Source organism: Camelina sativa, chromosome 2 (assembly GCF_000633955.1).
Source record: "Camelina sativa cultivar DH55 chromosome 2, Cs, whole genome shotgun sequence".
Lineage (NCBI taxonomy): Eukaryota > Viridiplantae > Streptophyta > Magnoliopsida > Brassicales > Brassicaceae > Camelina > Camelina sativa.
The window spans coordinates 17,033,735-17,045,583 of NC_025686.1; the positions used below are offsets into that span (position 1 = coordinate 17,033,735).

At 36.2% G+C, this 11,849-nt stretch overlaps 2 protein-coding genes and 2 long non-coding RNA genes across 6 annotated transcripts in view; 2 read left to right on the plus strand and 2 right to left on the minus strand.

The window, feature by feature from the left end:
• Nucleotides 1-1,687, plus strand: part of LOC104727422 (cytokinin hydroxylase-like) — a 4,397-nt gene extending 2,710 nt beyond the window's left edge. The window contains exons 3-4 of the mRNA XM_010446529.2: nucleotides 4-603; nucleotides 1,152-1,687. Coding sequence (XP_010444831.1) covers nucleotides 4-603; nucleotides 1,152-1,577 — 1,026 coding nt within the window. The 3' untranslated portion in view covers nucleotides 1,578-1,687. The remainder of the gene's footprint in view (nucleotides 1-3; nucleotides 604-1,151) is intronic.
• LOC104727412 lies at nucleotides 5,302-7,342 on the minus strand. Of its 2 annotated transcripts, none has more exons than XR_758206.2 (4): nucleotides 6,944-7,342; nucleotides 6,174-6,837; nucleotides 6,037-6,093; nucleotides 5,302-5,923 (listed from the first exon to the last, which is right to left on the minus strand). It is a non-coding gene; the product is annotated as an uncharacterized LOC104727412 (long non-coding RNA). The 2 variants fall into 2 exon arrangements; XR_758205.2 differs by having other exon boundaries at nucleotides 6,174-6,729; nucleotides 6,944-7,340.
• LOC104727405 lies at nucleotides 7,889-9,791 on the minus strand. 2 transcript variants are annotated; one of them, XM_019235676.1, is made up of 5 exons: nucleotides 9,707-9,772; nucleotides 9,521-9,618; nucleotides 9,291-9,391; nucleotides 8,369-9,223; nucleotides 7,889-8,294 (listed from the first exon to the last, which is right to left on the minus strand). In XM_019235676.1, exons 4-5 carry the CDS (start codon nucleotides 9,221-9,223, stop codon nucleotides 8,229-8,231), a joined length of 921 nt encoding a protein of 306 aa, XP_019091221.1. In that variant the 5' UTR covers nucleotides 9,291-9,391; nucleotides 9,521-9,618; nucleotides 9,707-9,772; the 3' UTR covers nucleotides 7,889-8,228. The 2 variants fall into 2 exon arrangements, with proteins under 2 accessions (XP_019091221.1, XP_019091223.1); XM_019235678.1 differs by lacking the exon at nucleotides 9,521-9,618 and having other exon boundaries at nucleotides 9,291-9,471; nucleotides 9,707-9,791.
• LOC109128758 lies at nucleotides 11,427-11,759 on the plus strand. Its single transcript, XR_002035067.1, has 2 exons — nucleotides 11,427-11,493; nucleotides 11,627-11,759. It is a non-coding gene; the product is annotated as an uncharacterized LOC109128758 (long non-coding RNA).

Sequence of the window (11,849 nt, forward strand, 5' to 3'; positions counted from 1 at the left end):
TAGGCAATGACAAACATGATGGTGGAATCAATCTCCAACATGTTGGATCGATGGACAATACAAATAAACTCGGGCAATCCCGAATTTGACATGGAAAGCGAGATCATAGGAACAGCTGGTGAAATAATCGCTAAGACAAGCTTCGGAGTCACGGGAGAAAATGGAGTTCAAGTCCTCAAAAACCTAAGAGCTGTGCAATTCGCTCTCTTCAACTCAAATCGCTACGTAGGCGTACCGTTCAGCAACATTTTGAATTTCAAGCAAAACGTTAAAGCAAAGGAGCTAGGCCGAGAGATCGATGGTCGCCTTTTGTCGTTCATAAACGAACGGAAGAGGTCTTTAGTCAAAGGTGGCGACCAAGGCCACGATCTTCTCGGAATGTTGCTAAAGGCAGATCATACAGGGAATTTTACGGCAAAGGAGCTTGTGGACGAATGCAAGACCTTCTTCTTCGCTGGCCACGAAACGACGGCTTTAGCGCTCACGTGGACGTTCATGCTTCTCGCGATCCATCCCGAGTGGCAAGACACAATCAGGGAAGAGATTAGACAAGTCATCGGAGATTCCAAGATTGAATATAACAAACTTGCCGGACTAAAAAAGGTACGTTACCAAACACAGTACACAACAATTCACGTGCTTAATTATATCCATGCATACATTATATTTGGACGCGTTCACAAAATAATCTACAATTTGGCATGTTCACATTTTCTTTATAAGAAAAAGAAAAAAAAAGAAGTTAATGCATGTAAATGTGGATATAATGTAGCCTGATACTACATAATTAATATACACCTAAAGTATAATTTAAGCCTAACAAATATACATCTGACCACTGTGGTCAAAGTCTAATGGTCACAAAGAAGTCAAAATATACGAAACGTAGTAGATCAAAGCATAGAGGCGCGTCGCCTCTCTAGATCAAAACTAGTCAACGACTGCGCTGGCAAATAAGTGAAGCACCCACGTTATCAGATATCTCTACTCTTAATGCATATTCTATCCATGATAAAAACGTGTGACACAAATGTCATTAGTCATACTTTAATTAAATATTAACACTTCATAATTAAAAATTAATTCAATCACTTACCTCTTGATTTTTGTATAAATATTAACGAAACAAAACTTGTGATCACTAAATGCAGATGAGCTGGGTGATGAACGAGGTTCTCCGGCTATACCCGCCTGCGCCTAACGCACAACGACAAGCTAGGACAGACATTGACGTGAACGGCCGAGTGATTCCGAATGGAACAAACATTTGGATCGATGTGGTGGCGATGCACCACGACGTAGAGTTGTGGGGAGACGACGTTAACGAGTTTAAGCCGGAGAGATTCGACGGCGATTTGTACGGTGGTTGTAAGAACAAGATGGGTTTTATGCCGTTTGGTTTCGGAGGGAGGATGTGTATCGGTCGGAATTTGACGACCATGGAGTATAAGATTGTCTTGTCATTGGTTTTGTCCCGGTTCGAAATCTCGGTTTCGCCCGGTTATCGTCATTCGCCGACGTATATGCTCTCTCTTAGACCAGGTTACGGTTTGCCTCTAATTGTGAAACCACTTTAGCTTGCATTAACGCACAAGTTACGAGAACAAAAAGTTTTTTACTTTTTGAGTTTGATTAATTAGGATCAGTTTTCATTTTTTTTTGGTCGGCAGATCAAAATTTAAGGTCTCGACTTTTTTTTTTTTTTTTTTTTTAAATTATATTTGTACACACGAGTCTTGTTTTTCCGGATACGGGAATTACCTCTTTCTTGTATTTCTTTGTAATTTCACTAATTAATGCAATATACGTTTTTCAGAAAAAGATGGTGTTTGTGTTCTTTTCTTGGGTTAAGATTTGTTTCAAATTAGTTGTGTTTTCCACATTTTTGACAGGTTTTTCAATTTTATCGTTATCATTAAACTTTATTAATTGATACTTCCTCTGTTTTAAATTACTTGTCATTCTAGCCAATTTCACACATATTAAGAAAACATTTAAATTTTCTATTTTATCCTTCATTAATACACTATTTCATTTGATATAAGTAATTAATAGGCTAAAAGTTAGCGGTAAAACTGAAAATTTGATTCATAAAGTTGCATCGTAAATACAAAACGACAAGTAATATGAAACAAAAAGTTAAGTCCAGAACGACAAGTAAAAATAAACGGAGGGAGTAATATCAAATAAAACAATTCATTAAGAGTAATAAAATACATAATTATTAAATATGTGTAAAAAAGTTTGAAAGACAACTAACTGGAAACAAATATAATATTCTTTCCGTTTTAAATGTAGGATATTTTAACTAAAACACGTAGATTAAAAAATGTTTACTTTTAAAAAGTTCAACCAACAAAAAAATATTACATTAATCTAAAAATTGCATAGAAAATTGAAAACATCCTATATTATAAAATAAAAAATCTTCACTATAACATTATATATTATGAAACGGATGGAGTAATACTATTAACAATGATTTAGGGAGTTTGAAGAGAGTGGAGGGTTAAAAAATATATAAATATGTTCGGAGTTTTAGTTTTGTTTTACTGAAAGTGTCATTTTACTTTTTAATGTGATTTTTAAGACTATTTTTTTAAAAAATTTACTCTTCACCTCAAATTTTATTGTGATTTCTTAAACTAATTTTTTTAACTGACTCTTCACCTAAAACTATTCAATTAATTTTTGTAATATATCATTTATTAAATATGAGTATATATAAATTATAGTTGTATTAGTTTTGGTGAAATGATTAATTACGATTATCAAATACCTAATAATCTAATATTAGTAATTGTTATCCTTAATTAATTAGCTATAGATACTATGATTAATTACGATTATCAAATACCTAATAATCTAATATTAACAATTGTTATCTGTAATTGCTTCCCACTGGTTTACCTAAAGTGATAAACTAGCTAGGCAACAATCTGTTGTGAAGTGTATCTCTAACATCTATATTAATGTGTAAGTGTAAAATAAATGATGTGTGGGTAAAAAACCTAATAAATTACGGTGGGTAAAAATTGGAAATAGTATAATATCAAAGGGACCTTTCTCGTAATTATAGGAAAAGGTTCGTATCACGTTTCTTGTCTCGTCTGTCTAATGAAGCAACGAACCAAAAAAATGTAATCATCGTCTGTGGAAAAATCTTACTAAACAGAACAACTATGGCGTCTACGATGGCGACATGGACGACACCAAGCTCTCTCCAGCTCAGAATTGCCCTCAATTACGGTACCTTCAAAGCTCCGGCGAGAGCGAAGATGATAAAGCTAAGTCGCCGTCTCCGGATATCATCATCTTCAAGCGTTGCACAGAACGCTGAACCGGGTCGCGATTTGGGTGGGTCGGATCGATTTTGTGGATGGGCTGATTCGGATGACGACGAGAACACTGCAGATTGGTTTAAAGGTACGATTTTTATGATTATGATGCAGAACCAGGGAGCGTGTGACTAACACGTGCGAGTAGCAAGTTGTGTGGGTAGCAAATAAGAAAAAGACGCGTGTCGGCTAAGGATTGGACGATCAAAACTGGTCGTTAGAGGCTTTAAGAGAGGAAGGAACTCACGTTTTTCATTATGTCGAATCATTTGTGATAAAAAAACTCTCTAAAAAGTTCTTGCTGGGTTTCTCTCAATTCGAGAGCTGGCGATTTCGATTTGGTGTTTTATGAATGTCAAATTGAGTATTTCTTTTACTTTGAGTGGATTATTCAATTGGATTCTTGAGGTTACTGTTCTGTATTTGCGATTGTGAGTTTTACTGCTTCAAAGGTATCAGAGCGAGGTTGTTCCTCGGAAAAAATGGTGGAAACTAGATCGGGAGCAGATACGAAGAAGGAGAAGGAAGCGATGTCAGCGGATTTGGAATCGGAGTTAGAGAACCAAAGTGCGACGAGGTTGGAGCTGTTTCAGCTTGAATCACGGATGGAAGAGCGACATCAGGAAACGTTGAAATATTTGGCGGATCTTTACAAGGTGGTGCACGAAGGTAGATCGATGCCTGGTTTGAGTCATGGAGAATCTGGTCCGAGTCATGGAGTGGCTGGTCCGAGTCATGGAGCTCCATATTCACCAGACTTAGTAGATCCTGTATCTCCAACGCCTGTAGCACCTCGCTCGGAGCAGCGAAGAGAACGACGTACTGATCCGGTAAGATCTGATGCTCAACACTATTATGCTGGTGTTACGAGGTTAGGTAGAATCGACTTCCCTAGGTTTGATGGTAGTAACATGAAGGAGTGGTTGTTTAAGGCTGAGGAGTTTTTTGGGGTCGATTTTACGCCGGAGGATATGAAAGTTAAAACGGCAGCGATACATTTTGATAGTCATGCGGCGGCGTGGCATCACTCGTTTGTGCAGACGAGGATTAGAAGTTTTATATGATTGGAATGCGTATGTTCTGTTGTTGAAAGAGAGGTTTGAGGATGTATGTGATGATCCGATGGCTGAACTCAAGCAGTTGCAAGAGACTGATGGTATAGTGGAGTATCACCAGAGGTTTGAGTTGATTAAGTTGCGTGTTAAACTCTCAGAGGAGTATTTGGTGAGTGCTTACTTAGCGGGGCTGCGGTTGGATACTCAAATGCATGTTAGAATGTTTCAACCAAGAACTGTTAGACATTGTTTGTTGTTGGGACGGTTATATGAAAAGGCGCATCCAAAGAAACCTTTTAATACAACCTGGTCTCCTAAAGCAAACAGTGTTACTCCTCCTGCCCGTTTTATAAGGGATAATGAAGTGAAGACAGAGTCGCAGTGGGGAAAAGGAACTGCTAAGTCATTTGCTCAAACTCCAAAGAAGTTATCTCAACAGGAAATGAGTGAGAGAAGAGCAAAAGGGCTTTGTTTCCTTTGCGATGAGAAGTACACTCCAGAACATTATTTGGTTCATAAGAAGACTCAACTGTATAGTATGGAGGTGGAGGAGGAATTTGTGGATGCTGAAGAAGTGTTATGGGGAGATAGTGAAGGGGAAGATAAGAATATGCCACAAATATCAGTTAACGCCTTAATCCACTATTGTAACATTTGACAATAGGAGATGTTATTGGATTAAGGTTTTTAATGGACTTGAATTAACATTTGACAATAGTGGATTTTAAAGTCCAATGTATTTGTGTGGATTTTATAGTGGATTTGAAAGTCATTTCTAATTTATTTTTGATGATTGTTATAGATTTTCTTTTTTAAGTTAAATATTAAAATAATTTATCGTTTAACCAAAAACGCATAACAAGTTATCGATAATAGTCTTCTCTGACACCTAAATCCAAAAGCGAAAGTATTGATTCCCCACATTTGATATATATTTCTAATACTAGCACCATAAAGTTTTGTCATTTGCCTGCGAGTAAGGGACATTGTTTAATTTTTAATATCCATGACTTACTTAGGGGATACTCTTGAAAAGTTTCAGATCAAATGGCATAACTAGCTAGGCAGAAACTGCATTTTTGGTCTGGTTTTCCATTTTCTAATCTTGGCCAAACTCTTCTCCACCTTGATCATACGGGCCTCCAGCTTTACTCCTATCTCCTTTATTGCAAGCTTTCTCTGCCTCAATCTTTCATCAATATCTTCTTCCATCTTAACTAAACTGCAAAGCTTTTCAATGCATCTATGTTTTTCTCTATCTTTGTGGAGCAAACACTCTGCTTCCTTTGTTCTATCATCACTCATAGTCTTCTTCTCTTCATTACTACCATTTACATCATCACATCTTTGCCTTGTCTTTTCTGGTTGTTTTGCAGTTTCATCATCGTCTTCAGTCCTTTGTTTTTGATCATATTAAATCAAACAGAGAAAAAAAAAAAAAAAACAGAAACTAAAGCATGTATCATCCAAAGCCAGGATCAGCAGGAGCCATCTCAAAAGCCATCTTATAAGCACTGATGTGAAAAGTATCTGCAACAATCTCAGAACCAAAAGTTACTATAGTGGAGATAAGAAGCAAAAGGTTTGTTTTGATTTAAGTTATACAAGTGAAAAAAACAAGAAATATGGGCAGTGGCATCTACCTTGAAATAAATGAAGGGGTAGAGAAAACAACTTGCATCGTAGCTGCCAAGTAGCAACTGGCAAAGGAAATGAAATGGGCATAAGACATCAACAAGGAAATGAAATCCCTGAAAACAAATATCATCACAAAGAGTACCTGTTCCAAAGATTGACAAGTCGTCCGGTTATCCAGGTCCAAAAACTGGTACCAATTCTTTTCCACTCTCTTGTATACGGTTCCAATCAAAATTTGTATTTTGATCAAGTTCTCTTTCGGCAGTTGTCATTTCAGTCTGTGAACATTAGTACCAAACATCCCAAGAAACTTAAAAATTATTCAGATGAAAGCTGTTCTATCAGTATAGGATATCTTTTAGCAAAGAAGATGATCAGGCAGTATAAACTGGAAAACAAAGACAGGTGAACTATAAAACCTATGCTTTGAGAAATGAAAGCTCTTAACTTAAGATGAACATGCAGCGCAAGGAATAGTGAGAAGCAAAAAAAAAATTATCTTTGGCTAGATGAATTTCTCACTGATTGTGAAGTTGTGTCCACAACAACCATCACTTTCCTCCCACTCTCAACTTGAACTGCTCCTTCACCATTCTTATAAGCTTCCTCTGCTTTCAGATTCTTACTATGCTTTGAACCGTTCTTTCTTGAACCAGAAGCACTTCCTTCATCTAATGATTTGCTCGACGATGATCCTCCTTTGAATGATTATCAGTGCCATAACATGAGAATCAAAAGTTAATAACTCTAAAGCCCTAAGCCCTAACAGAGATGAAGTTACAGATCATGCCTATAAACCTAGGAGCCTAGGACTCAGAAAGAAAGAAAAAAAAGGTTAAAGAACACGAAAAAAACTCCCAAAATACGCAGATCCGATGAATAAGTAAGGTAAAAGAAGAACTTAAGGTTTACCTTGAGCTTCTAACCAAACAAGACAGTCGATTACACAGAAGAATACATGAAAGACGATTCCTTCTCACTGGATGAGTAAAAGAAACAAAGAGAAGATAGTCAAATCCGATCGAGATACTACAAAACCAAATCTAGAGATTTTCAATCAGAAACATGAGAAGTGAAGGAACAAAGGGAATCACGCTCTCAAATTCCAAATCAAACACTAGTAGAGAAAGAAAAGAGAGGGAGAGAAAGAAAAAAGAAAAGAAATCCCTGACAAAAGTGTAGTATTGTGTTTCTTTGTATCTGAGAACCAAAGTACGTTCAAATCCAAATTAACACAAAATCTAATGGATATTGAATAACCCTAGATTTTAATGGATTTTTAAAAATACACTATTCAATAACACTGGATTTCTAAATCTATCAGATTCTTTTAAAATCTACAATTCAATAACACCACCTTATTGTGAAACAGAGGGAGTACTTAAATAGTCATCATTTTTTTTTAAAATCGGAGAATAAGTTTTGTATTTCAAAAAGTTAAATAGATGAATAAGTTTTTTAATAGTTTATGAAATAAAATTTACTTTAAATAATTCATTATGTTATGAAACTGATAATTAAATTATTAACTATATTTTCTTTTTTTTAATAGTTGATGAAGTCTTTCATTTTAAAAAACTAATAGAAAGAAATATTACCTTATATATTCTAATGACACATTTATGTAAATAATAATAAAATAAAGATTTTCTTATATATTTTAATGGCACATTTAATAAATCAAAAGACTTATTTTTGTAAATATGTTTATCTTGAGATGCTTAATTGCAATTAAATCTTCAAATGTTCTGGCGACGACACATCTGAAAATGCTTCTCTATTAATATATAGGGGATGATTTTTTTTTTTACTGTTGACCCGATGAAAAAAATTTTTATGACAATTTTGTAGCTTACATTAATATCCAATGGCCCAAACTTCTTAATTTTAAAAAAACAACTAATAAGACGATTGAATAAAAACAGAGTATTTCTTCATAACTCGATAGATTTCCAGGCGAGTGAAAAAATGTAAAACCCTAGACAGTTGAAACAGCAACATCTAGAGACGATCAGAGAGAAGAAGAGCGTTGCAAATACTTTGACGTGACATTTTCCACAACAGAATCTTCAGACCCTTTCAACCCTTCCTGAATCCTTACTAAAAATACCAGTGCCAATTGCTCTTACGGTTGCTTCCGCCAAAGTGGAAACTATTGAACTGTCAACAAGCCTCTTCAAAGAAGACTCGACCATCTCTATAGTTCGGGCTTTGTTCGCAAATCCGGAATAATCTTAAGCACTTCATTATGCTTATGAAGAATCTGCCATAAAAGAGACAAATGAATCAAGAGTTTTTTAAACACAGTAAATAACACACAGTAAAAATCAAACTTACCTCCTTCAACTCCATAGGGAGTGAATTTAGTACACTCAAGTCCTTTTTGATTCCTTTCATTTCACTTTTTAGAATCTCAACAGATTCCACAACTTCTTTAAGAGAAGAAAGAATACCGACATTGGTTAGCTCACCACCAACATTGGTTGGCTCATTGGTTGACTCATTTGTACCGACATTGGTGGTCTCATTGGTTGGCTCATTTTTAGCAACACTGGTGGTCTCATTGGTTGGCTCAGTTCTACCAACATTGGCTGTCTCCCTCTTTTTCTCCTGCTTTCTCTGGTTCTTCCTCTGTGTTTTCCTCTGATTTCGGCTTAGAACTGGATTTGGATTTAAAATTTCCTGACTCTCCCCGATACCACTTGAATCAGTAACAACTTGATGCTCGTCCATCCCTCCAGCATTTACTTCAACCTGACCTTCCCTGATACCACTTGACTGACTTGCACTCTCAGCATCAGTAACAACATGATGCTCGTCCATCCCTCCAGCAATTACTGCCTCTGGTTCCTCTACATATATTTCTCCACCTTCATTCCCACCAGTGTTTTCCTCAACCTCTGGTACTTCTTGTCGCTGTCGAGAAGCATCTTCGGCAAAGAGAAGATAAGCCGTATGAAACGGACGAATTGCGCGAATAATTAACTCCTCAGTATCATTTCCAGGTAAGCCAAAGGAAGTCTCCATATGACTCTGTATCTCAGATATTGTAAAGCATTTTCTTAAACACAACTTTAACTCATCATACACACATTGGAAATCTGCATATTTATCTGCTGTAGCCTCCATAGCTCGATCAATTTTCCTCACGCATGACTCAATGAATGCATCAGCTTCATATTTTTCATTCATCTGTAACAAATTACTAATGTTAGATGTACAATAGACACAAGATGTAACAACAGCAAAAGTTTCTAACCCTTTGTTGAGCTACTTGGAAGATCTTTTTAACCTTCCTCCCACTAAATTTTCCACGGAAGATTTCAACGAGTTGCTGGCCATTAGGATCTTTGCTACCACCTTGTATAGAACCGAACACAGGCTTATAGGTCTCAAGTCACTCATAAGAGGTGAGTTTAGCTTTTTGGGATGAGACATAACTGTGTGAAATTCAAGTAAAAATAAGGAAAAGCAAGGAAAAGAGCCTACCGGCCTCGTACTGGAAAGAAAAAGGTTGATTGTTTCGAACCCATCAACACGAATCCGATTCACATCGTCTATGCTTACACCATCGGCTCCGGCACATACTAAATCTCAAGCAAAAGGACGATATCAAAAGAAAAAAAAAACTAATTAAAATCTACAAAAAAGAACGAAGAAATAGAAGGGACTTACATAGCCGAATTGGGATTTCGTTGTTCTCCATAGAAGAATATCAACAACGATTATGGTAAGCTAGGGTTCAGAAATTTGATACACTATCCGATCAGGGTTTTCGCCACCGCCGAGAGCCCACCAAAATATATCGAAAAGCCCAAAACTTTCAATAAGCTTAAAATATTTGCCTATGATCTAATTTTTTCATGCAAAAGGAGTCAACCAAAGTTAAGTTGTTACAAATAATATTTTCATGCAAAAGGAGTCAACCAAAGTTAAGTTGTTACAAATAATATTTGCCTATGATCTAATATTTTCATGCAAAAGGAGTCAACCAATGTTAAGCTTAAAATATTCGCCTATATAGCCTATGCTAATATTTTTAATAAGCTTACTACAACATATATATAACTATCATATCAAAAATAAGTTGTTACAAATAATTTTTATTTGTCTAGTTTTTCCGAAATAAAATTTAAAATACATGAAAATACAAAACATATCAAATCTATGAAATTTACTTTTGGTGAAAAAAAGAGAGAATAAATTCAATAAATAAATAAAATTAGTGTGACCTCTGTGATAAAGCATCAAAAATCCCACAAAGATGTAACATGTTTATTTATCCCACAAAAGTTCCTTAACAACTCCATAATTATATGTTCCATTCCACAGCCCAAATCTTGAAATATATTAAATTTTGGTACAAGTAATTCTTTACTCAAAAGGTACTTACACATTTTAAGAAAATTACGTCGCTACTGCTGTTTTTATATAGTTCCTCTTTTTTATTTTTATTTTTATGTTTAGGTCAAGAATAACTTACTACATATTAGAGCTGGAATTCAGAAATCAATAAATCTAGTCAGATAATAAAACAGCATTTTGAGGAAATTTTCAGAATTAGCGTGACATAGGGAAGAAATATTCGCCTATATAGCCTATGCTAATATTTCCTCAAATAATGTCTGGAGGTGTCTGGAGAAGAACAATGTCTGGAGGTGTCGGTCCAACGTACAACGACATAACCTTACCAAAAGAAGAAGAACAACATCATCAACAAACCCAAACACCATCAACCGGAAAAACCACCGGCTTCTTTTCATTCCGGCAACTAAACATCCTCGCAATAATCATCGTTCTCTCCGCAAGTGGTCTCGTAACGATCCTCACTCTCATCTACTTCTTCTTCCTCTCTAAACTCATCTTCCCACCACACAACAACCCGAGCCGCGACGCTCCTCTCAACGTTTCCGTTGTAGTTCTTTGCCTTGTGTTCTTCAAGCTCTTCTTGCGTTGCTGGATATTGCCAGTTCGAACTCAAAAGAAGCTTAGAGATAACGGATTTTTAGGTCCACAACCTAGTTTTCCATTAGGAAACCTTAATGACATGAAGAAGCTGAAGATGGCTCCGTTAGTGGTGGATAATAGCAAATCTTCCACTATTATCAACCATGACATACACTCCATTGCACTTCCACATTTCGCTCGGTGGCAACAAGACTACGGTAACTAATCAGTCTCCATTCTTACATGTATCTTATTAAGTTCCCGACATTCATATATACCATATGATCGGTTTGGCTACCAACATTACTATATGTAATTATTAACATTTATCATTGGTTCCGTCTTATGTAACGCAGGGAAAGTGTTTGTTTACTGGCTAGGGATAGAGCCGTTCTTGTACGTTGCGGATCCTGAATTCTTNTTAATGGTAGATAATAGCAAATCTTCTACTATTATCAACCATGACATACACTCCATTGCACTTCCACATTTCGCTCGGTGGCAACAAGACTACGGTAACTAATCAGTCTCCATTCTTACATGTATCTTATTAAGTTCCTGACATTGATATATACCATATGACCGGTTTGGCTACCAACATTATGTAATTATTAACATTTATCATTGGTTACGTCTTATGTAACACAGGGAAAGTGTTTGTTTACTGGCTAGGGATAGAGCCGTTCGTGTACGTTGCGGATCCTGAATTCTTGAGTGTTATGTCGAAAGGTGTATTGGGGAAGAGTTGGGGGAAACCAAATGTTTTCAAGAAAGACAGAGAGCCTATGTTTGGTACCGGTTTGGTTATGGTCGAAAGTGACGACTGGACAAGACATCGCCACATCATAACACCTGCATTTGCCCCTCTTAA

What these genes read in the sequence shown, in the direction of transcription:
- LOC104727405 (XM_019235678.1), bottom strand. Translation starts at nt 9,223, where the DNA reads ATGAATGAAAAATATGAAGCTGATGCATTCATTGAGTCATGCGTGAGG. An exon ending in TCCCTATGGAGTTGAAGGAG is followed by an intron (nt 8,295 to 8,368) that starts GTAAGTTTGATT and finishes CTTTTATGGCAG; the next exon opens with ATTCTTCATAAGCATAATGA.